General features: G+C 38.1%; 2 protein-coding genes across 3 annotated transcripts in view; one reads left to right on the top strand and one right to left on the bottom strand.

The window, feature by feature from the left end:
• Positions 1 to 26453, bottom strand: part of LOC311602458 (melanoma-associated antigen B18-like) — a 289495-nt gene that overhangs the window by 129368 nt on the left and 133674 nt on the right. The window lies entirely within an intron of this gene.
• On the top strand, positions 21785 to 25263 carry LOC311602588 (uncharacterized protein). Of its 2 annotated transcripts, XR_014780787.1 has the most exons (3): positions 21785 to 22042; positions 22214 to 22520; positions 25037 to 25263. XR_014780787.1 is itself a non-coding variant. In XM_084790854.1 (2 exons), exons 1-2 carry the CDS (start codon positions 21869 to 21871, stop codon positions 22451 to 22453), a joined length of 414 nt encoding a protein of 137 aa, XP_084646980.1. In that variant the 5' UTR covers positions 21785 to 21868; the 3' UTR covers positions 22454 to 22574. The 2 variants fall into 2 exon arrangements, 1 of the variants encoding a protein (XP_084646980.1); XM_084790854.1 differs by lacking the exon at positions 25037 to 25263 and having other exon boundaries at positions 22214 to 22574.

Raw genomic sequence — 26453 nt, 5'->3', positions numbered from 1 at the left:
TTCTTGAACCAGCTCAATTTGTTTTTTTTTTTTTTCATTCCTTTCTATAGCATTTCTAAACTTCCCTGAGAGCCAACATGTGTAGGATTGCATTTGAGGGGCACAATAACTCAAGCCTCAACCTCTGCAACTTTTATGTTTGCACAACTTTCATTTATTCAGCTTTCCCTGGTGTATTTCTCAGATGCTGGTAGTTCATATCTTTAAAGTGTAACCAGATTCTTCAACCTAGCTCATTCCTACAGAGCTTTCCTCAACAAAGACTTCCAGAACCTCCTGGGATCCATGCAGAATACGTTCTCCCAAAACAGAACAGCTCCAAAACTGGCATCGCAGCTCAAGGGTACACATAAACTTTTACTGGCAAAATCATTGAGAAGAAATTGGAGTTAGACTTCTATGAAACAACTGAGCCCACAAATGAAGGACATTGAAAATATTTTAAAGGTAACACATGCAAATTACATACAAAGATAAAAGATGGAAGATAATTTTTAAATTTTCAGTTAATTAAAATACAGCATTCAGTAAATTTATTCACTTTCTGGAGCTGAATGGATGGCCTAGCAGTTAGAACACTTGCTGCTCTAGTAAAGGACCTGAGTTTGGTTCCCACCACCCACATGATGGCTCATAGCCATCCATGGGTATACATGTGGTGCACATACATTGATGCAGGAAAACAGTCATACATATAAAAAAGAAAGATGTAGATTAGATAGATAAGATTGACATACATAGTGATATAAATACACGCGCACGCGTGCACACACACACACACACACACACACACACAGGAACAATGTTTCCATGGAATTTGCTATATTCTTAATGATATAAAATATGTCAGTCCTGTTTGCAACACGGAATACTAAAACAAACTATCTTAGAGTTATCAGACTTTGACACAGACTAATCCAAGATAAGTCTAGAAAGAGTCCTCTAGAGCTCAACTTACCATTGATTTCAATCTTGATTGGAAGGTAGTAATCAGACTACATTGTAATGACTGAATACTTAATTTAATATACACTTTAATCTCCTAAAACTTCAACATGTGTGATCTAGATTATTTTTATTCTAAGAATTACTAGAGAAATGACTTTTAAAATCTTCTGCTAGCTAGAAGATGTGTAGAGATAAAGACAGAGCAGAGACTGAGGGAATATCCAATCAATGGCTGACCTAACCTGATACCCACCCCATGGGAGAAAGCCAACCCCTGACACTATTAATGATACTCTGCTATGTTATAGACAGGAGCCTAACTTAACAGTTCTCTGAGAGGCCCTAAGCAGCAGCTGATCGAATCAGACACTGACACTCACAGCCAAGCCTTAGCTCAGGGAGTCCTATGGAAGAGTTGGGGAGAAAAGGAAAGAAAGACCAAGATGGGACAAGAACTCCACAAGAAGACCAACAGAGTCAATTAACCAGGCCCAGCGTGGCTTGTGGAAACGGAAACTCCAACCAAGGACCATGCGTGGACTGAACCTAAGCCCTCTATACAAATGTAACTGATGGGCAGTTTGATCTTCTTGTGGCTCGCCAAGTAAGGGGAGCAGGTACTGTCTCTGGCATGGACTCTGTTGCCTGCCTTTCAATGTCTTCCCTCTAACAGAGATGCCTTCCCTGGTCTCAGGGGATGAGGATGAGCTCAGGCCTGGGGTGACTTGATATACTGGGGCGGGTTGGTGTGCGTGGGGTAGCAGGCTTCCCTGTCCTGAGGAGAAGAGTTAGGGGGATAGGAGGATAGGGGGAAGAGGGTGGGAGGGTGGGACCTGGAGGAGAGGAGGGAGGGGATAATATCAGGATGTAAAGTAAATATAAAAATTAAAACTAAATTAAAAGAATAGTATTGAAAAAATCTTCTGAAGTATTTAAATATATCTCTCTTCATCCTAATTTAACCATGACCATCCATTTTCTAAATACATATTTTCCAAAATGACAGAAACTATTCAATCAGTATAAGAAATATCCTCTTTGTGATAAAAATCAAGCTACCAATCTGTTAGAGCAATGAATCATCATAATGATAAACAAATTACTGTCCTTCGTAAATTCAATAAACACCATTTAAAAGGAAAGCTGAGGCCAAACAGAAATTACTAATAGAGATAAATCAGGTAGTTAGCAACATCCTTCGAAACTGAGTACGTGTCCTTTAATAGACATTAACAGCTTCTGTGCTTTTAAAAAAGATACATTAGTCACTACTCAATACTCCAAGGTAAACCTTTAAGGAATTATATAAAGGATGATTTGTCTTGCCTACGCTTATTACAAATATTTACCCTGGAGTGTTAACACGCTTCAAAATGATCAATCGAATAAAACACACTGGTCCATCAACTATAATGTGTAAGGCACTGTCAAAATCTTTTCTAGATCTGATATTTGTTCTTTCTTTCTCTGAACAATAAGTTTTTTACCATGCTTTAGAAAATAAAAATGTATTAGGGTAGTAATCAAGAGACTATTCTTTTAAATTATTGATTCATATTGTGATATAATTAATTTTCACAAGTATCTACCTCAGTAAATTATTGCAAAGAATATAATAATATAATCAAGTAGCAGATTAAAGCAGCATTACAGAAGACTTTTCATCCCTTCTTCCCAGTCATTCCTCCTCCATACTGACTCTTACCCTACTTTCCAATAGCATAAATAACCTTTTGCCTGGCATTGATGTTTAGGTCATAGGATCACATAGTGTAGACTCATTTTTTGACTGGCTTCGCATTCCAAAGACATATTTGAGGGACTTGTCTGCTTTGCTCCATGTATTGTAGTTGATGTTTGGGTTTGTTCCTAAGCAGTATTCTGTTGTACACCTATAGATCCAGTGTGTGTTTTTCTTGTTTCTGGTATTTGGATGTTTTCCTGTAGGTGTATCACAAGCCATGATGCATGAGTCATTTTGAGATATGCTTTGGGAAACGTGCCATTATATAGCTAAGAATGGAATTGCAAGGTAATATGTCATTATTAATTTGTAAGTACATTTTCAACATTGCAAAATGCAATGAATTGGTTGCTTGTTCTCATATTCACACATGCAAGCACATACATACACATATGTGAGTATATATAAACAAAGGGATTTCTACCACTCACTATATTTACTTTATATACTCGTCTGTACTTTTTATATAGTATCCAAAATTAATAAAGGCATTAAAATGAGGAACAGCAGTCAAACACAAGCATAGCAATGTTAATTCCAATTTCAAAACTATCTCATCATCAATAAAAGGGCATTTTGCCTAACCATGTCACAGTACTTGAACTGAGAAGTGTACATGTGAGACTGAGAATCTATTATCTATAGCAGTAGATAGCTAGTGCTTACAAAACGTGTTTGCTGACATTTTAAGGTGATTTCAATGATCTCTTAACTTGAATGGCACTTGTGCTGTCTAGTTTTATGTCAAGTTGACACAAACAGGAGTTGTTTGGGAAGAGCGACCCTCAATTTAGAAAGTGTTCTCACCAGCCTGACCTGTGGGAAAGCCTATAGTTCATTTTCTTGATTGATGGTTGATGGGGAAGGGCAAAGCTCACTGTGGTTGGTACCACCCCCTGGGCAGTCTGTTCTGAGTTGTCTCAGAAAGCAGACTGAGCAAGCCAGCAAGCGGCAACCCTCCATGGTCTCTGCATCAGTTCCTGCCTCCAGATTCCTGCCCTGCTTCAGTTCCTGCCCTGACTTCCCTCAGTGATGGAAGTGTAAAATGAAATAAGCCTTTTTCTCTAAATTTGTATTGCCATGTTATGTCATGTCATGTTTTGTTGTGACGTGAAGTTGTGTTGTGTTATGTTATGTTATGTTATGTTATGTTATGTTATGACAGGAATAGAAACTCAAACTAAGACATCACTCAACTATATTTCTTGCTTGTTGTAATTATGTTTATATATAGTTTTACAAATCTCTATCACATAGGCATTTGAAAGAACTTCTGTTCAAGTTGTGACAGATATCCATCACTTGAAAAAATGCTCAAATCCATCATCTTGAAGGCTTTAATTTTGTATACCACCTCTAAGGCTTTACATATGTTTTTTTTTCAAAAATAATATATTGTATTATGGTAAGCAAAAAGCAAGTAAAATAAACCACACTTTGGTTACTACCCTTAATATGAATACACAAACAAGGAATCAAGCAGTATGTAGAGCTTCATTTCCTGACAAGGTAGCAAGAAGTCAGGTAGGAAAGCTTGAGAAACATCTTCCCCTTCTGATTCAGAACTACTAGTTTTTCCTGCATATTCTCTCCCTTCCTCCCTCCCCCCCCTCTGTGTGTGCATGTGTGTATGTACATTTTTAATTGAAAATAGATTCTTCTCTCATACAATACCTTCCATTGCAACCATAATTTCTCCCCCCTCTTCTTCCCCCTCCTCCCCCAATCCATGCCCCCTCTTTCCCTTTTTAGAAAAGAACAGGACTCCAAGAGATGACAGCCAAACAGAACAAATCAAAATAAAGATACAGCAAGACAAGGCAAAATCCCTCATAACAAGGATGGACAAGGCAACCCAATATGAGGGCGGGGGGAAGTCCCAAGGGCAGGTAAAAGAGTCAGAGATATACCCACTCCCACTGTCAGTGTGGGGTTTTTGTGAGACTCCTGACAGCCATAGTATATGCAGAGGACCTGATGCAACCCATGCAGGCCCAGTGCTTGCTATTTCAGACTCTATGAACCCATGTGAACTCTCACTGTTTAGTTGATTTGGTGGACCATGCTCTGGTGTTCTCCATCCCTTCTGACTCCTACAATCTTAACTATTTCTCTTCAGGTGAGAGTTCCTTATCTATGATGGGAGGAAACTGATGAACTCTCTCCCCACATAATATCTGACTGTGGGTCTCTGTTGTACCTGCCCCCATCTGAAGGGAGCCTCTTTGATGATGACTGGAAAAGGTACTGCTCTTTCATTTCTAAAAATGCACATTTTTTGCCATTCTTAAAGCTTAATTTATTTCCCCCACTGCACTATTGCTAACTCTTTATTGTTATATTTTGTTCTATTTTCACCCCACCTTTTACTTGACTTGCAATCTCAGTAATAACAGCATAACATATGCGTGTTTAGGAGAGTCTTTGTTGATATTTTGTAAATATTTCCTGATAACTGCAAGAAAAAGGACTACTCAAAGATAGTGGGTTGTATGGAAAAAGCATGCAGAGCTAGATAAATTCAAAGTAGGCAATGGATGTGAACTCAAAACAGTGGGGAAAAAAGTAGAAAGCCTTTAGAAGGACTGAACAAGCAGACTGTGTCCATGAAAACACAAGAGGGTGGGTGGCACATGCCTTTCATTCCAGCTCTCAGAGGGCAGAGGCAAATGGACCTTTGTGAGTTTGAGGCCAGGCCTAATAACACTGGACTTTAGAATGAGATGCTAGTGTGGGTTTATCAAACATTTATCAGGAAAAATAAAAGAAGGTGAACTTTTGCATAGGTTTTAATTTTTCTTTAGATTTACTAATTTTTATGTGTATGAGTATGAGTTGTCAGAAGACACAGTCAAATCCCCTGGAACTGGAGTTACAGATGTTTGTGAGCCAACATGTGGGTTCTGAGAAACAAATCTGGGTCATTTTCAAGGACAAGTATTCCTAACTACTGAGCCATCTCTCCAGCCCCTTTGCATCCTTTTGATAATAACAAAAATAAATATTCTCCCAGGGTACTGAATTTGGTTCTGGAAGCTGCAAGACCTAGGTTTGTATCTTTAGTCCATGTTAGAGGGATTAATCTTGACAAATTTTCTAAATTCTCACTCATGTTATCAAGGGTAACAGTACCCACTTCATCTGCATAATAAGCAGGTAGCTACAGTTTGGATATGAAACCTCCTCCAGAAATGCATGCATTTGATCACAGAGTTTTGGGAACCAGAGGTGGCGATTCAGTGTTACAATTCACTCTCCTTTTGGTCATATTCTTTTGTTTTCTTATTCTACGCTGCTTCTTCAAGATCTTGACACCATGGGGATACCATTTCAGCTACTATGCCTTTCCTGCCATGATACAGTATCTTCCCTAAACAGTTAACCAAAATCAGTGCTTCCTCCATTAAACTGCTTCTAGAAGATAGTCCGTCACAGTAATGACAAAAGTTATATCAGAATCTGAAGAAGTCTCTCAAGCTAAAACATTAAGTACAATTGTAGGAATAAAACGCCCCCAAAATGGTAGAATACCCTTGACTATAGTTTCCATCTTATACACTTAAATATGCAACAATTTTCTATGCAAAAATATTGTTCAAAGTCAGAAATATAGCAAATGTTAAAATATGAAATCAAATCCATGAAGAATAACTAGCCTACATTCTTTCTACCATGTTGTGTTAAGTTTATGGTAAAAACAAAGGATCTTGACGTAAAACAAAGCAGAAGAGTCAGTATAAGATGGAAGGGTTGACACAGAGCTGGTGATAGAGAATTCATTTAGCCTCAATGGCTAATACAAGGATCATTCATACTGTAGATGCCACAGTTTCTGAATCAACCATGAAGGAGTCGGTCTCACCGTTTTTAACCTCTTTGAATGCTATGTATAATGTGGTGCATAGACATACCTACAGGAAAAACATTCAAACACACAAAATGAAGTAAAACAATCTATGAAAGTATTTTTTAACATACAAAATGTATAATGTGGTAAATTCTAAAATTGGGATTTTTTTCAAAATATTAATTGTAAATGTAGCAATGAATCTACTCTTAACTCTGATGCCCCCTATTTGACCACTTCTTCTTGGTGGGGAGACCTGGTGGCACTCAGAGGAAGGGGAAGCAGGCTATCAGGATGAGACCTGATAGGCTGTGGTCAGATGGTGGGGGAGGAGGTCCCTTTCTGTTACAGACCTAAGGGAGGGGAACAGGGTGAAAGAGGAGGGAGGGAGGAATGAGAAGATACGAGTGAGGGGAATAACAATTGAGATGTAATATGAACAAATTATTTAAATAAAAAAATTTAAAGACACAGAACTAATTTAATTTATTTTCAAGGCAGCTTATAAAGAGTTACAATGAGTAATGGATTATAGTAGGAGATGAATTATACAATCAAAATGTGGTAAAGGAATGACAAGTAAAAAAACTTAACATTCTTTGTAAGACTACAGTGAGTCTGATATCATGTGGTGTCACAAACAACAAGATGCAACTAAATTGCATTGCCTTTTTTCTTTTGTGTTATGTTCTCAAATGCCAGAATTAAACAAGATAGTGTTGTATTATATCTGTACTAGATTGAAGAATACCATATGCTTGGAGCCAGAGAGTTGACTCAGTGGTTAAGAGCACTTCCTGCCATTGTAGAGGACTCAGATTCAGTACCTAGATCCCACATGGAAGCTCACAACCACCTGCAATTTCAGTTCCAGGGCACCAAGTGCCAGTTTTCTTGTCTTTATGGACAACAGGCATATATGCAGACAAACACTCATACACATAAAAGTAAATGTCAGTTTGAAAGAATAATTTATGCTTAAAAATATAACTCCAAACATTGTGGCTTACTCAAAGTGAATTTCTCTCTCAGTTTAATATATATATTCCAGATCAAGGTTCTTCTTCCTGTAGACTAAGGGATCTAATCCACAACTATTTAGTTGCTATGCACCTGGCTACCTGATGAACACAGGTGAAGAACATATGGGAGCAAATTTGAAAAAGTAGGTATTAATGCCTGGGAATACAGCCTAACATATTGCCCAGAACTAATAAAGTGGTTTTATCCATATGCAAGTATGTTAAAATAAGAATATGTGCTAATATATAATATATATAGATGCAGAATTAAAGATTTTTCATTTTGAAATGCTGAATTTAAACTGTGAAACATGCAACAGAAAGATCCCCCAAATATAGAACAAAGTTACAATTTAGTTAAAGTTGAAAAATGTTAAGTGAAATGAATAATGAATCCAGAACAATTTTTTGAATACAGGAAATTTAATTGCCATTCTCACTACATGTAAAAGATAATATAGAATCTGAATAAAAATAACATCTCACCATTTTCTCCAAGCTAAAAATGGGCTCTATTCTTTACACTGAAGCTAAAACCTACAATGTAAACGAGGCTTTATAAGCCTATTCATAAGCATGTGTAAGAAGAATTTGAAATCAATGGTAAAGGAAAACCAGATAATCTATAGCATCAAACCTCTAATCTTCAACATTAATAAATAAATATCATATAAGAAATCTTAAAAGAGGGAAGAGAGAGAAAGAAAAATTGGAACCTACTATTGTACATATCCTCCAATAAGAGAAATAAAACATTTTCACATATGCAGGAACTCAGAAACATTACCATGCATGACCACACTTCTGAAAAGAGCTACTAAAAGACACATTCTAGCCAAAAGGAAAATAACACTAAAAGGAAGTTGTGAGGCATAAGAAAAAAATGGTAAACAAAATGGCAAAATAAGGAACTCCTTAAAACTAAGGATTTATTATAAAATTCTATGTTTATGTTATGCTTATAAAATCTGTAAAATCCCTGTGATGCAGTATTTGCCAGGCATGACAGAGCCATTGAACACATGAAGTCACGGTGGTTGAGAGTGCACGTATAAGACTGTGCACAGAAGCCAACTCAGCAAAAACACCACCAAGAATGGGGAGAGGGTGATTGAACTACTACCTTCTAGTTGAGCTATTGATAATTGGTGGCTGCTGGGGAAGGGGACCTCAGTTTTCTGCAAAGGTGCAGGCCCCAGGAGGCTACACTTGATTCTGTAGATGGCTCTATGCTATGCACATATAGGCAGCACTAAGTGGACTCTGCTTTTGAAAATCAATCATACAAAATTGGGACTAAAAAAGAGTTAGGGAGATTTAGGGGAGAAATTGAAGGGGAGAGAATTGGAGATGGTTTGATCAAAATATATGTATATATGAAATTCTCAACTGATAAAAATGAAAAATGCCAATAGTGGAAAAATAAAACTTTAAATGAATAGAGTTGATAATAACAAGAGTATGATGAGTTTTTTCATTTTTGTTCTGGAGAGTTATAACCACAGATTTAATAGAAAATTATAACATTAATAGAAAATTATAGCAAGCTAAATATGTGGAGTAAATATATAAAGATGATTTATAGACACATAAAATTAGAATATTTGAAGACTACAATAGAATGATTGTTAATTTGAAAAAAAAGGTATACCTAAAAAGAGAAAAATCCTCACAATCAAACAAAAAGCTAAAAGATAAAAAGACTAAAGTAGCATGCAGCACATAATAAAATAAGAGACGTTGGCATGAAAAAACCCTAATATTAATGTATATCAAGGTTTCAAGGTCTCCCATTAGAGACTGTCATGCCAAATTTAAAATAAATGGTGGCCTTTCTCTATAGATATATGACTGTACAGTATTTTTCTTGCTTATTTGTTTTATTTAGTGCAATGTCTTTCAAGTTAACCCATGTTGTGGGAAATAGCTGGAGCATCATTTTTAAGGCTGGATAATATATTACATTATATATGTAATATAACACATACACACTGATCTATGGGCACAAGTTGGTTGCATATTTTCGCTATTAACACACACAAGTTAACTGTGGGGAATATTAGACATACTAATTTGATTCACTATAACAATTTTAGTCTTTACATGTTGCAAAAAATAAATAAGGGGAAACAACTTTGGCAACTTAAAATCAAAATAATACAAAATTATATTTTAAAATGAATAAAAATAATATTTACAACAAGCAAAAGACTAAAAAACACAAAGTTTATCATGTCAAAAGTGCAGCTATCTGGAAAATAATATAGCTCCATATCTTTCCTGATGAAAATAATGTTTATAAAACTACCTGGATAACTTAATAAAAATCTCCATAATATTTGAGGATGACCTTAGCATAGCTTTTATTTGGCATCATTCAGTTAGGAGCAAAAACTCAAAGAAGTCTGAGAAATAAAAGTATGACTGCAGTAAGTTTAACTATTCACATGTTAACCCATTTCTCTTTTCAAACCATATACCTTTTTCTCATGCATATATGGGCACTGACAAAATGGGACTCTGTACTACTAAACGACAAAAGAAATCAAAAGTCAAGAGAAACAGCTATAAGACAATAAAAATCAATTAATATCCTGGTGACCAAAACTAATATGATTATGAATGTAATACTGCCTTGCTAAATTGTTTATGAAAATTGATTGTAGAAATTTAAAATTATTTATAGCTGAAGTATAACAAAAATAAGTTATAGACAAAATGTTCAGGTGTAGCTCAATGAGTAGGGAACCCTGTAGCTGCATCTATATATCTACAAATATACTAAAAAATGCTTAAAGAAAGTCAGTGGTTACTAAGAGTGGAGAGTGGAGACTTTCACACAAACCCTGGTGCCCCATATCTGACCACGTCCCCTGGATGGGGAGGCCTGGTGGTACTCAGAGGAAGGATAGCAGGCTACAAAGAAGAAACTTGATACCCTATGAGCATATACAGGGGGAGGAGGTCCCTCTGAGTCACAGTCATAGGGGAGGGAAGTAAGGGGAAAATGGGAGGGAGGATACAAGGGATGGGATAACTATTGAGATGTAATATGAATGAATCAATAAAAAATAAATAAATAAATTCATAGGATGAATAAAAACCAAGGAGCAAAGAAAGTAAAATAGACATTTTAAGAATAGCACTTTAAAAGATTATCCAAAACCCTAAATCATAAAACAAAGGTGAATACAGTATTTTGGGCCCTCTTTTTTTTTAAAAAGAGGGCTTTGTTTTTTAATTAATGAATTTATTTACTGGAAGCCGCCCTGCCTTGTCCCCACCCAGTCCTAGGCTCATGCCCCTTTCCCCCATCAATTTATCCTCTGAGAAGGGAAGTCCCCCATGGGTACCTACCCACCTTGGCACCTCAAGTCTAAGCAGGACTAAGAGCATCCTCTCCCACTGAGGCCAGACAAGGCAGCACAGCTTCCCAGGACTTCTAAGTTTAACCACAACTTAAACTCTAGATGTCTGGAAGTCTACCTCAAGTATGAACTGCATTGCAAACTGTATGCCATGCTTTCTATGTTTCTTTAAAGACTTGGCATTGAGCAACTACAGCAGGGAATTTCACCCTTTTGATGAACAACATGGACATACAGGCTGTTAATATGTCACAGCATTATGGTTAGACCAATGGGAAAGTAGAGGTAGTTCATGCACAGTCACCTCTTCTTTTGCATGAGAATGATGATTCTATATAGTTCTTCATTTCAGAGTCATGGAAGGTCATTTCTATTTGTGATTCACTACAGACTATCCTCTTTAATTAATATTCTTCTGTTTTTTTCTCTTTATAATCCCCTATTCCTGTACCCTGGACTAGAGTGGTGAATGGAAAAAGAAATGAAAGGCAGGAAGGAAGAAAAGAAGGAAGGACAAGTGGACCAACAACAATGAAGGAGAAAAGCTAAAATCATCATGTCACAGACAAGACACTCTTACATAGAGAAAATACCTTTACACATCTAAAAAAAAAAAAAAACCACTAAAAATAACTTCACTGTGGAAAAAAAAACCTTCAATGAAATCAGCAATTTGATAGAATCATGTCAAAATTATTCAGTAAGTTACAAAAGGATTAAAACCATTATGATAGCCTATACAAATGTATAGCCCCCATGTTCATGAGGGAGAAGCACAGTACCACAAGCCTGAGTTGATGGAGCCTTTAAGAAGTGGCTTGATCATGCAGGCACCACATGTGGAACTTCTCATAAGACTGGGTTAATGTCCAAACAAGTGGGTTGTAGAAGGGCAAACCAGCTCCTTCCCCCACCTCTGGCTTCCTTCCTTCCTCATTTGCTATATGAGGTTATTGGTCATGCTGTAATGTGCAAGCAGCACTTTTGCTGTTGGTATTTTTAGCCATGAGAAACAGAGTCAAATCAACCATTTGTTTTATACATGGTTCCTCTATTCAGCCCTGGCTTGCCTTGGACTCTCTATTCTCCTGGCTCAGATTCCCATGAGATAAAAATTATAGGCATGCCCCTAAAGTGCTCAGTTATGTAAGTTACTTTTCAGCCATGTTGAAGTTCAAAATCAGAATCTTGTGCATTTTAAACAAGTGCACTACCACACACTTAGCCATAGTTAGCCTTCAAATATATTCAAAGAATAGTGTTTTCTCCTGTCCCTCATTAAAACCTCAATGCGGGCAGGAAATCAGTCAGAAAGTTTCCTGCAATCTTATGCAAGCACACATAACACATATAGAAACATCCCAGTTTCAAAAAAATGGAATATAAAACCTCAACTATATTTACAGTTCCCCTAGCTGGGCTTTGCCAATATGAAGTGAGGAGAACTAAATAAAGATTGAAAACCCAAACTGAATTAATTGCCCTTGCTCCCTAGGTTAGCATCATGCACTCCAGGCTTAGAAAACATTATATTGATTCTTTCCCCTGCACACATTTGTAGTATTTTTCTTAAGAGACTCTAAGAAGTAGAGTCATTTATACTTCCTGTGATACAAGAAACTCCCCTTAAAGGCAGAGCATTCCACACAAATTTTCCATTGTTGTCCTGTGGCTGTTCAAAGTTAGTCCTTTGGGCAGACTTTAAAAGAAGCTCAAATAAGATGTCTCTGCAGCTGACCCATATATAATCCAATCACATCTTTTGAAACTGCCAAACACCATCCAACTACCTCCTGCTGCAGTAGAGCAGTAACCAATTCCACGTAAAGCTTCTCAGATTTATACTCCTTCGCTTTATGTCAGATGACAGCCCACTCTGTCCCTACACATCAGGGAACACAAATCAAGCTCTCTGAGTGCTTCTGTCAAATGTCAAAAGTGGTCTTACCTATGGTGGGATAAAACAGAATCTATTTATGTCTGTTCCTCAGTGACATCAATTCACAGCATGCCTCAAGTAAAACAAAATACCAACTCTTTTACAATCACCACTTAAGGTTAGAATTAAAGCCGAAATACCAGACCTCAGAAATCAATCCTTTCCTTTTGAATTCATATTAATGGAGTATTACAGAATTACACATTTTATAAAGAAATCTTTCTATATATGTAGAACTCAGACACATTCCTATTTAATAGAACAAAAGAAGAGTCAAGTTGAATTTTTTTTACTATTTCCAACATAAATATATGTCATAAAATCCACCACCTCAGTTTTTGGCTGTAGGTAGCTTTCTTTAAAAAAAAAATCACACTGTAAGAAAACTTTGAGGGCCTTTCACCTTAAAAAAAAAAAAAGATTTATTGCTCTGTCTGCATGTACACTTACATGCCAAAAGAAGGAGATCCCTTTAAAAATGGTTGTGAGCAACCACGTGGTTGCTGGGAATTGAACTGAGGACATCTGGAAGGAGCAGCCAGTGTTCAGAACCACAGAGCCATCTCACAAGACCCCTTTAAATGTTTTTTCAACCTCACTTATGAAACTGTATTAGTTTTCTGTTGTTGTGATGGAACCCCATGACCAAAAGCAATGTGTGTGTGTGTGGGGGGGGTAGTGTTTCTCTTACATTTCCATATCACAGTTTATCACTGAAGAAAGTCAAGACAGGAACCAGGCAGGAGCTGATGCAGAGGACACGGAGGAGTGCTGCTTACTGGCTTGTCCCTTGCTCAGACTGTTTCAAATACAACCTAGGACCACCAGCTCAGAGGTAGCCCCAACCACAGTGGGTTGGACCCTCCCCATCAAATGCTAATGAAGAAAATGCCCTTTTGGTTTGGTTGCTTAGAGCTGGATCTTATGGAGTTAATTCTCAATTGGGGTTCTCTTCTCTCAGGTGACTTGAGCTTGTGTCAAGCTGGCATAAAATTAGCCAGCACAATTTTTCCCTCCTCAACTTGAAACACAAACACAGTACTGTTAAGCCATAATGTTTCCTTTCTTTTTCATCCCCAAAACCTCATATTAATAAATATCACAATATATTACAAACCTAAAGGAGCCATAATTTTTACAAATTCACTTTAAAATTCAGTCTTATTAAAAATCCCAAATCTCTTTAAAAGTTCAAAGCCTCTCAACTGTAGGCTCCTGTAAAATTCAAAATAAATAATTTCTTTTTTCAAGAGGAAAGAACCAGGGCACAGTCACAGTCAAATCAAGGTAAAACCAAACCCCAACAATGTAAATAACTCAGTGTCCATTGTCTGCCATTCATCTATGACATCTGGCTCCACCCTCTGCAGCCCACACTGATTGTCTGCTAGGCTCAAGCCAGTTCCCCTCCATGGCTGCTGATGTCCTTAATGGTCATCCCATGGGCACTGGCATCTCCAAGATGCTGGAGTCTTCTGCTGCAACTGGACTCCACTTTCACCAATGACCTCTAACTTACTCTCTTCATGATGCTAAACCTCAAATCTCTGCATGGCCCCTTCAATCCTGGAGCTTCAGCCACAACAGAGGCTGTAGGTTCATCAGTGGCCTCTTCAAAGCAGGCCTCTCCTGTTCTCGTGCTTTCAAAACTGGTACCACCTGGGAGACACTTGCATATGCCCAAGTTTGGCTGCCAGCACAAAGTACAATGTTAACTGCCTCTAAAACAAAGCTTGGCCCTTAAAAAAAAAAAAAAGAAACTTCCCAGATTTCACCTAATTTATGGTGGCCTCTTATTAATCACCACTAATTTCTTAATTGCAGCTAATCAGCATCAACTGTCCCAGTAAAGCAACAATTTATTTCAAAGGTGCTGGTCTCTTGTTAATCACTGGTTCTTCAGCCCCTGATTCTTCAGCCCAAGCTGCCCAGAAACACAGATTCTTAACTCAAAATATCAAGCAGCCCTGATAGTCTTCTTCCTTCTAATACCAGGCCCCCACCAATTGCTCTCAACACTACCCTCTAGTCTTCCAAGTTTCCACCACAGCTCACCAAGCTTTGAATACTCAATGCCTTTTCCAGACCAAAGTTCCAAAGTCCTCCCACAATTCTCCCCAAAATTCATGGTCCATCATGTCAGTACCCCATGTCCCTGGTACCAATTTCTGTCTTAGTAAAAGTTTCTATTGCTATTAAAAATGCCATTTTTCTTATATGTCCATATCACAGCTCATCTTAGAAGGAAGTTGGGGCAGGAAGCAACCTGGAGGAGGCAGGAGCAGATGCAGAGACCATGGAGGAATACTGCTTCCTGACTTGCTCCCCACAGCTTGCTCAGAAGGCTTTTTTATACAACCCAGGATCACCAGCCCATTTAGCTACCCCAAGCACAATAGGCTGGGCCCTCACCACTGATCACTAATTAGGAAAATGTCCTAGAGCAATGGCTCTCAAACTTGGTGCTGCTATTACCCTTTAATACAGTTCTTCACATTGTGGTATCCCCCAACCAGAAAAGTAATTTTGTTGTTACCTCATGAAGGTAATTGTGCTACTGTTATGAAACATAATGTAAATATGCGACCCCAAGGAGTCACGACTCACAGGTTGAGACCCACTGCCCTACAGGCTTGTCTACAGACTGATCATATGGAGATATTTTCTCATTTGGGATTCCTTCCTCTAAGATGACTCCAGCTTATGTCATGATGACACATAAAACTAGGCACCACAGAAGTGTTTGTCATTTAACTTATACACTTATGTAGATCTTTATGTTTATACGTTCTAAATTATAATGTCAGTTTTTCTTGCAACTTGTAACAAGGGAGAGGCCAGAAGGAACAAGTATAAGGAGAGAACAAGTTTATAGGGTGGAAAACAGACTAATTGCATACATATTGATTGATTAGCAAATTATCTAATTTTATAGTAATTTTCCTTTTTCTCTAAATAAATCTCCAAGGAAGGCTAACTAATATCCCCTATACCTAGGCTTCATAGGCACATATATAGCCTATAGGCATATGATAGTGTATAGAAGGAGTGCTTTCAACCATATATCTGTGGACACTAATGGGTTATCTAACTTGTGTCAATGCTGGGTCAGTTTTTACGAGCATGTTCCTACATAATTTTCCTGTGGCCTGCCATACCTGGTATGGTTCTACAGTATTTCAGGAGATTACATTCAGACATCAATTTTTACTTTGATGGGTGCTGGGTACTTTGTATTGCTAAAATATTCATATTTATTCTGAGATGCCATTAAAATACCATAAATCAGTTTCTTCTCCTCTTCTTCTTTAAATCAACATGCAGGAATACCAGAGCAGTGTTCACTACTAACACAAGAATTCTGTGGATTTTCCAATGCTTCCTGGATCCTAAACCCCTCCAGTCTGACTAGTTAAGAGGAAGCTCTGTTGTCAGACCAGTGTGCATTCTGGGTGCTTTGCCGTTGGCTATTTTATTTCCCATGCTTTGGCTGCTTTTTCCAGCACATGCTACAGATCAGTAATCAGGTTGAGTGGAACCCTTTCCAGAACATTGGGGTTTTCTGATTGTTAATGGTGCTCTTCTGCCCCACTAGCTTTAGTCACCTTCATCTTTCAGGGCTCTCCATTGTTTCATCTCTAATTACTTACTTCATGGAACTCATACAGGTTTTTATTCCCCCTCCCCAATACACCAGCATCATACCCAAGAAATACCCCGTGGTGATAAACTGTCTTTGTCACTTGGCTTTGTTCTCTCTCAGGGATTTCTGTCCTTCATTTCCTGGTGTCATGGGTTTCATTCATTTTTTTTTTATTATTTCAAGCTAGTCCCTCAACCATTTCAGTGACATTCTTTTGTACTTTTAAAGAAAAAGAAAAAACAGCTATAAGCCTATCCATGTGTGCACACTCATCCATCTATGTATGCATTTTAAACCTCATCCTATGTGGGACTTTATATCAGAGAGGCAGGGCTTTTCCAGTGTAGTCACTCAAGCTGCTTAAATTGGCTGCTAAAGATTCTACTAGGGGTTCACCAATCACAAGTTTTTCAGAAGCCAATAGGTCCCTTTTCTGTGAACTTGAAAGCTGCTTTTTGCAAAGCTCCAAAGAGGAGCACTCAAAACTCTACGAGTTGGAAAGAAATGTCTTTGGAACATACTGCAGGAGAATCCCATGGTACCACTAAGCTCACACACAAGTGTTATGACTCATTCTTTAAAAACTCCAAGTCTCTTAAAGAGATGGAAACTTACCTACAATACTCCTTTGCTCAAGACTTCATAATTTCACTCAGTGAGTGCTAACATTCCTACAAATATTATTTTATCTGAAGGCTGCAATTTCAGATGAAATATTAAGTCGTCCTTCTTTCCACCTGTGCCTTGCCTGTGTTTCTGAAAATACTGAATTAATTTGCATATTTTAAACACTGTGTTCATTTTATATTAAAGGCTATTGCTCCTATCTGATATGCTTTCTTGATGAATAATTTTAAGTAAGGTTTTCATATATGAAAGGGAGCTTAAACACTGATTAAGATCATAATGCATGTAGAACATTTTTCTTTTCTCTTAATACAGGAGCAAGTAAAATTTCCCATGTGGAATATATCAACTGATCTTCAATAGTAGGGACTTTATCAGCTCCTGTTTGTACCATCCTTCTTGGCTTTCTTAATATCAAAACTTTTAACTTTCTGTTGCATTTGACAAAATTTTACTTCACCTGCATCCATCCTGCCCCTTCAGGTCTTCAGTTTATTTACCCGCCTCTGGAGTGCCTCTAAATCTGTGTAGTGTCTTTACTGGAGAAGTGGTAGTCACCAATGAAGAGTTTATTTTATTTGGCTTGCCGTTTTCCTAATCCATTAATAATTGCCTAGTGGGCCCATAAAACTGAAAGCCGAGAAAGTGAAAAACAAGTTCTTATTTGTTTTGTCCATAGAGAAATAAGTGCATTTGTAAGATTTAATCCTAGAATCCTTTAAGAACTGGTCCAAATGTCATTGACTTCCAACTGAGAAGTCAATTCTTTCAATTTAGGGAGATAATACACCATTTTTCATGAGGCAAATCTTTTTCACTTTGGGGTTTTTAAACGTATTATCACTAAATATCAATTTAAAGTGCACTTAATGTCAGAGTCTATGGATCAAACAAGAAGCCATTCATCAAAGCAAGTTATTTAAGCTTTTAGATGGTGAAAGTCTGTGTATGAGAGAGAGAAAGGTAGGCAGAGAGACAGAGAATGACCTGAGATTAGTTACATGGGAAATACAATGATTATAAGATGATGCCTTTTTCTTTTAAGTGTGAATGGATCAATGGATGGATGGCCATGGAAAAGAGCACAGATTATCTCAGTACAAAAAGAAGTAAACAGGAAAGATTATATATAAAGCCAGAAATGTTGCAAACACAAATTTACCGCAATGTTTAGTATTGATTGAAATGGCAAAGTTTCAGCTTCTGAGGCTGGGAAAAAAAAAAAAAAAGATAAGTGGCAAAGAACTAAATCTGAAAAACTCAATTTATTGAATAAAACACTTGAATTTTGTAAACAACTAAAGAAATAATTCTGTAAGATCTGACCATATGTCAAAATAAGTTTGAAATTAAAGGAATAAGAAATTAGAGCCTAGTGTCATACATTGGGCTCCTGTAATAGACAGAAATAAGAGTGAGGAATTTTGTACAGTATGCATGATGCTTGATTGCCCACAGAATTTTGGTGAGACACCAGCAAAGAGAACATTATTTTATGATGAGATTTAAATTACAGATATTCATTTACCTGAATTGTGCTTAAAGGAACTGAGAAAAATGTACACCATATAAACTAAGCCATAAGTCATATATCTGAGGTAGAAAACTGTTACTTTTTATTGAAGTAGAACATGCTTAGTGCTTAAAAGGTCTTAAATGAGCTAATTATGTTTAGTTATGAATTTAAAAGAACATGTGTAGCCCAGGAAGCAAGGAACTTCCTACCCTAAAACACAATGCCATATAAATAGCTTTACTAACACAGGCTTAGGCATAGTCCATGTAAAATGATCAGGTTCTCTCTCCCTCCCATTACAGAGCTGATGTACTATTCTCAGTTTTTGTTCTCTCTGTCAGGGCAACGGTAAGGGAGGGTGGGACTTAATCATTTACACACAAACACACACACACAATCACGCGGGCTACCTATGTTTCTGGGATTCCTGAATACTCAAAAGATTGAGACAGGAGTTCAAGGCCAGCCTAGAAAACACAGTAAAACTTTGTTTCAAGAACAAAGGTATGCAAATATAGTTAGAAGACAGGCCAGATCTAGGTGAAATTAGTTCATAAGGCCATTGAGTGTAAGCACAGAGTCATTAGAAACAAAACTAGTGAAACCCAAAGAAAGACACCAAATGCAATGTAACACTAAAATGGCTCTAGACTGTAATTCATGATCATTGAGGTGCTCTACCTCCAAGGTACCTATTTAACCCTGCCAGATAAATCATTCACAAATAAACGATAATCACCCCAAAGCACCAAAAGAATAATCATCCACAAAGGTCATGAAATATAATATAATCCGATACTGTATATGGATACTTGTGTAAAAGTTGGATAGGAAGGACAGGTAACATATACTTTAGCTACTTTAAGATTGTAGTCTTAATCATGCAAGGTTTAGGGAGAAGATTGATTTCTATATGCATTTAAATTTATTCTCTGAAATTTCCTTTTTTATTTTTTAATATATTTTATTAATTTATTAATATTACATCTCAATTGTTATCCCATCCCTTGTATCCTCCCATTCCTCCCTCCTTCCTATTTTCCCCTTACTCCCCTCCCCTATGACTGTGACTGAGGGGGACCTCCTCCCCTTGTATACGCTCATAGGGTATCAAGTCTCTTCTTGGTAGCCTGCTATCCTTCATCTGAGTGCCACCAGGCCTCCCCATCCAGGGGACGTGGTCAAATTGGACCCATATTTGTCACCATGCACAAAACTGAAGTCCAAGTGGATTACAGAGCTGTCTAGTACAGCCAATTTGGAAATCTATCTGGCGCTATCTCAAGAAACTGGGAATAAGGCTTTCTCAAGACCCAGCTATTCCACTCCTTGAAATATACCCAGAAGATGCTCCAGCATACAACAGGGACATATGCTCAACAATGTTCATAGCAGCCTTATTCATAATAGCCAGAACATGGAAACAGCCTAAATGTCCCTCAGTAGAAGAATGGATAAAGAAACTGTGGTACATATACACTATGGAATACTACTCAGCTATTAAAAACAAGGAATCCCCGAAATTTGTGGACAAATGGATTGAACTAGAAGTGATCATAATGAGTGAGCTAACCCAGAAGCAGAGAGACACAAATAGTATATACTCACTTATATCTGGACAATAGGCCAAGGAATATGTCTCATGAAAGTCTTTACTTACCAGGAAAATGGGATAGTGGTGAGGACACCCTAAGGTGGGAGAAATATAGGAGATAGGGAAATAGATGAATCCAGAGGGTCTTAGAAACCTACAAGAAGAAAACTATGATAGGCAGATCTGGGTCCAGGGGTTCTGCTCGATTTATGGCACCAACCAAATATAATATGTGCAGTCATCATCAAACCCCTACCCAGACCTAGCCAAGGGACAGAATATTCTCCAAAGTTAAGTGGAGACTGGGGACTGACTTTCACACAAACTCTGGTGCCCCTTATTTGGCCATGTCCCCTTGATGAGGAGGCCTGATGGCACTCAGAGGAAGGATAGCAGACTACCAAGAAGAAACTTGATACCCTAGCATCATATTCAAAGGGAGGAGGTCCCCATCAGTCACAGTCATAGGGAAGGGGAATGGGGTGAAAGCGGGAGGGAGGGAGGAATGTGAGGATGCACGGGATGGGATAGCAAATGAAATGTAATATGAATTATTTTATTTTTCAATTAAAAAAACATTAAAAAATTAAAAAAGAGTTCATAGTCAGCCTGGGCTACTTACTGAAAGCCTGTCTCAAAACAAAAACAAAACAGCAACAATAAAGTAGGTAAAACAGGGTAGCATCCTATCAGTTCTTTCCAATGACTTCTATAAGCACCCAAAACTCTCAGAGGTTAGTCATTTCAGATTAATGTTTCCCCCTAAAGAGGCATCTTATAATGAAAGTGTTTTTATAAGAACTCACATGTAAGCTTACATCTTCCTAGCTAATGAATAATTCTAAAAGAGAAGTTCACTGACATTTCGCCATACATTTCAATATCCAAACTGATCTCTTTCCAAATGCTATGCAATGAATATTAGCATCTTTATGATCAGTAAGAAGAATGTTTAGTTTGGGATTAGAGTTGTATAAGATACTAAGGATGGAACCCAAGTCTTTAAACATGTTAGGCAAATGTCTTTATTTATGGGATGATTCACATATGCACTGATACACCAATACCAATTTTGGAAGGATTTGGAAATGAATTTGGAAGGTAAAATATGTCAACATGTAGCTGTTAATAACTAAAGAAGAGGCATGACAGAATGAACCAGTGACTTGGAATGATGTTTCAGGAAGAGTTCACTGGAGCAAACCCTCTGCCACATGTTCCATCACAACTGCAAATGGGAAAATAAAAAAGGGTGGCATGAGTCTCTTGGAGATGGTCAAGAAAAGGCTCCTGTCTGGATCCAGACACTCCTGCCTGCATAGCTTCTCCCCTGGCCAGAGTTGCCAAGGATGATCCCTTCGGTTTCTGAGCCACACCATAATCTCTATCCCAGTGCCTGCTCCCATTAGGTCAGCAAGGTGCCCCCGCCCAAACCCCTGGACCCTCTCACCCCACCCCCTGCTGCTGTGCTTTGTGATGTCATTGCAGCTCTGCAGCCACTTGTAGCCGAGGAAGGTCTTGCTGACCAATCAGGACTCAGGGGTGTGGCCCTCCATTGTTCTGGGTGGGTTCATAAGCAGGTGCCTCTGAGGTCTAGGCCAGATCACCCTAGGCTTCAGTATGGGGAAGGTAACCAAGAACTCACAAGATCCTACCACAGATGCCGCCGAGCCATCGACTTCAAGTGCCACGTCCCCAAAAGCCAATACTCGCCGCAGTCAGCCCAAAACAAAAACAGCTGGCAAGACAGGTGGTAAGACGCTTGGTCTGTCCAATTCCAAAGGCAGTGGGAAGGTAAGAAAGCCCAAGCTAAGGCTATGCCTTTCTCCAGTGATTTCCCTTCCCTAGAACTCCTAACCCTCTCTTGGCCTGGCATTAACCCCTTTCTCACCCCATAGCCCTCCATGTATTCCACCTTTCGAAGACTCGCATGCCATTGTCACCTTACTCTGTTGCCTTTTCCAGGTGCAAAAGACTACCACGGAGGGCAAGAAAACCCCACCACGGTGCCCAAAAAGAAAGGGCGTTGAGAAAACTACAACTCCCACAAGAGAGACTAAAACAGCCAAGCGAGAAGTACTATTCGGTCACTACCGTCGCATGATGGACAAACTGGCTACTGGTACTAAGACGGAGCCAGACCACAGCAGCTTAGACGTTTCTGGCGTTCCAACAAGTGACCTGGAAGACCTGGAAAGCCAATAGGCTCAGAATGCCACCAGAGACCTAGAAATCTGCTCGAAGGTCTGGCAGCTGAGCAACATCAAACTGTGTAGGCTGACTATTTACTGCACTGTACTTTGATGTTGATGAAAATAAAAATCAATCTGATGTGAAAACGATGTTTCCCTGAGAATCTCTGATGGAGCAAGGAAGAAAGGATTGGGAAAAAGAAGGGGCTGGGAAGGAGGAGGGATAGGAGGGAAGAAGGAAGTAACACGGGCATACCGGAAACAGGGAATAGTGGGCCCTGCAGGAGTAAGAGCCAGCCAAGCAAATCCAATGTCCATCAGACACTAGATGATTAAGACTGAGCTAGAGCTAGCCTGGAGCACTGCAGACAGCCTTCCTCCTGATGCTTTATCTCACAGGCCAGGGATGAAAAGGGTTGGACATTTCTCGGGGGGGGGGGCAGCTGGAGAAGGGGCTGCATATAAGTGAGTGTGCAGGTGTTTGTGTTCATATCCATGCATGGATAGGCCAGAACCAATTCAGCTAGGCTCACTGGCCAGCAACCTTTGAGATTCACCTGTGACCACTCCACAATGCTAGGTTACAGGCATGCTGCTTCTGGGTGCTGGGGGTTTGAATTCAAGTCCTTATGTATATAGAGCAAATGCTCTCACCTCCTGGGCCATTTTCCCAGCCCTATGGGGTTTGCTGGGGGTTGGACTGGTGGTATGTGTTCTAATGCTAATGACTGGCCTGCAAGATCTGGTTGCTGCCCAGCACATTTTCACTACAACTCTCCTTGTTGGGTAAGCCTTGCTCTACCTAATTTAAAGTTGAGTGGTTAATAAAAAATGCTGAAGTGTGGTATTGGGACATGGAAAGGAATCCCTCAATGTACACTTTTCTAAAACTAACCTTCCCAAAGCACATCTATGATACAGGAACAGGTTCTCACGTCTACCCGCCCTTTCACAAGTTGGCCTTTCTAAATTTACTAGAAGGTACCCCCAACATAAAATGTATAGGATATTAATGAGGGAAAATTTCAAATTCAGTGCACACTGGCACCAGTGAATGGAAAGTAGCAGACCTTAAAAACATAGTACTGCATTACTTTTCAAGTAAAGTTATTTCAAGTCTTTGCTTTCAGCAAAATTAAAGAAGGATCAGAAATGGAGTTGTCAGCTATTAGATGTTTCTTAGTTTCTGTGTTTGTTTTCAGTACTAGGTATTGATTATAGAGCTTTGTGGATGCCAGGCAAGCACTTTATCACTAACATGTACCCTAGCTCATTGTCACTGTTTTTTTTTTATTAATTTATTCATATTACATCTCAATGGTGATCCCATCCTCCCTCCCTCCCATTTTCCCCTTGCTCTCCTCCCCTATGATTGTGACTGAGGGGGACCTCCTTATTAAATGCTTTCCCAATATATTTTTAAAGATCTTATTGAAATGCTTTTCCAATATATTTTTAGAGGATTTATCTATTTCTATTTTATATGTATGAGTGTTTTTCTGCATGTATATATGTGGATTATGTGCATGCCTGGTGCCTGTGTAGGTCAGTAGAGGGCATGCATAGCCTCTGGGACTGGAGTTACCATTAGCCACCATGTGAGTGCTAGAAACTGAGCCTGGGTCCTCCACAAGAGCAACAAGCGCTTTTAACTACTGAGCCATCTCTCCAGCCCATACAGTACAGTATATTTTAAGTTTATCAAAATTTGAAATTATTTGTGATTTAATTATCTAATTTGACCAACTGTGTAGCTATCTGAAATAAACTCTCTAACATGTCTCATGGTTACACAAACAAGTTTTATTTACATACATTACTCATACGTAACAATAGGCTTCATTGTGACATTTTCATACATGTACATAATGTGCTTTGATCATACTCACCCCCTAATACATTTTTATGTCCCCCTAGCATTCATGCTGCTCCCCTTCCTCTTCCCAAATATGTCCTTTCCTTGTTGTTGTTGTTGTTGTTGTTAATAAATTTATGGCTACCCATAAGAGCAGGGGCAAGCTAACTATTCCTCTCTCACACACAGCAATTATTTACTACATAGAGAGTCTCGGGGAGGTTTGGCGTCTCAGGAGCCCTCCCAGTAACAACAGTCAACTGTCTATGAATCTTTAGAGATGAGTAAGGCCACACACAGTCTTCCCCCTAGCAACAGTTAACAGCCTATAAATCCTTAGGAAAGTGGAGCTTTGTGAGCTGCTCCACTGGAAAAATGTTTTCAATGTTTCAGATATACACATGTACCATTTGTTGTCAAACAATATATCAACCTCAATATTCATGCATTAGGGAAATATTCTCTGCATGAAATGAATATAATTATTACTTTGTGGAGAATATGTAACAATGAGAGTGGTTTTAAAATAACCTGTTGTTGTTCTTAGTAGAGAATAGGTTACCATATAACTATGGAAGTTATATATCAGTGCGTATGCTTTTAGAATGACATAGCAAGTTTACTCTGAAGTGGCAGTATTTTCCAAGTAAAGCCTTTGTAACCACTATAACTTGTAATTAAAACTTTAAATATCAGTGTTACAGTATGAGAAAATACGTTATTTTCCTTTTTTTTTTCAAGGCTTGACCAGTAAGCAAATCTGAAGACCAGAGCGCTAGGCATCACATCTCCACCAAGTCCATTCTAACTGGGACACAATTATCTGATGTTTTGTACGATGATATCACTAGACATTTTACCCAACAAATGTATCCATCTCCACCATATGAAGCTATTACACCTCTTTTTCCATCGTGTACGTATATATTTATGCTTTCTACAAAGTATCGATAATCTTTAAAAGGTTTATTTTTGTTATTTTTTCATTTTTTACATAACACTTATATTATTACACATATATACAATAAACTACGTACAGCAAGAAGAACCATGAAATAATCTAGAATTATATAAATGTTACATTCCTAGTGTTTTGGCTATTTGTATTTGGCAGCCTTGAAGAAAACATCTTTCCTATATTGGTCCATCTAAAATTCTGAATGCAAATCAATCTCCATCACATCTTGTCGTTATCAACTTAAAACATCTATCTAAACTGAAAAACATCTTAACCTGTATTTCTTACACAAAGTGTAAGGCTTTGTCATAGCAAACTTGAAAATGTAGCAGTGTGAATTTATCAAAGGAATTAATTAATTAAATCTTCTTTGCATCTGGCCCTTGGTTCTCTTACATCCTACTTTAATCGGAAAGTTCATATGCAACTTGGAAAGCAATTATGGGGCCAGAGCTACAAAATGGTTGTAGAGTTCATGCATATCATTTGAAAAGACCTGGTTATATTCCTGGGCCCACTAAATAAATACTTAAATAAATAGCAGTTGGGGTCTGGCATGGCATAGTTTCTCCAGAGCTAAATATTGTTTATATGAGTAATAATATTTAACATTTCTTCCTTTATTTTTATCTGCCAAACACTTGGCAAATTGTTTTACCCTCTCACATATTTTTCCAAACACATTTGAGCAAAACTCAGAGATTGCTAAAGACAAAGTACTTTGCCCAAAATGACATAGTTAATCAAGCGAAAGTCTGAACTTGAAATAACTTTAATTACTCCTGAACTGCCTTTGATCCAAATGTAACTATACACATACAGATCACTGTTCATTTCTTGTGGCAAGAAATTTAACATGATATACTAGGGATGACTAAAGACAAAACACTCTCTCTGTCTCCTTTACTTTTATAAGTTTATTATAGAAATATTATGTTTGGAGAATCAAGTAGTGTTTGTCCCATGGTTTTACTACATTCCATATAATGCAATGCCCTCACATGGTCACACATGTTATCACAAATAGTAACATGGGATCCTGTAAGATGGCTCAGCAAGTAAAGTCACTTGCACCAAGCTTTACCACGTGTGTTCAATCTCAAGAACTCACATGTTAGAGGGAGAGAATCAACTCCCATAAGGTTGTCTTCTGATACACACACATAAAAAATAGATATGACAAATGGAAGGGTTGATTTA

The sequence above is a fragment of the Acomys minous genome, assembly GCF_964271855.1.
Source record: "Acomys minous genome assembly, chromosome: 7".
NCBI classification, from domain to species: Eukaryota; Metazoa; Chordata; class Mammalia; order Rodentia; family Muridae; genus Acomys; species Acomys minous.
This window is presented reverse-complemented; position numbering and strand designations above follow the sequence as displayed.

What these genes read in the sequence shown, in the direction of transcription:
- LOC311602588 (XM_084790854.1), top strand. Translation starts at nt 21,869, where the DNA reads ATGGGGAAGGTAACCAAGAACTCACAAGATCCTACCACAGATGCCGCC. An exon ending in ATTCCAAAGGCAGTGGGAAG is followed by an intron (nt 22,043 to 22,213) that starts GTAAGAAAGCCC and finishes TGCCTTTTCCAG; the next exon opens with GTGCAAAAGACTACCACGGA.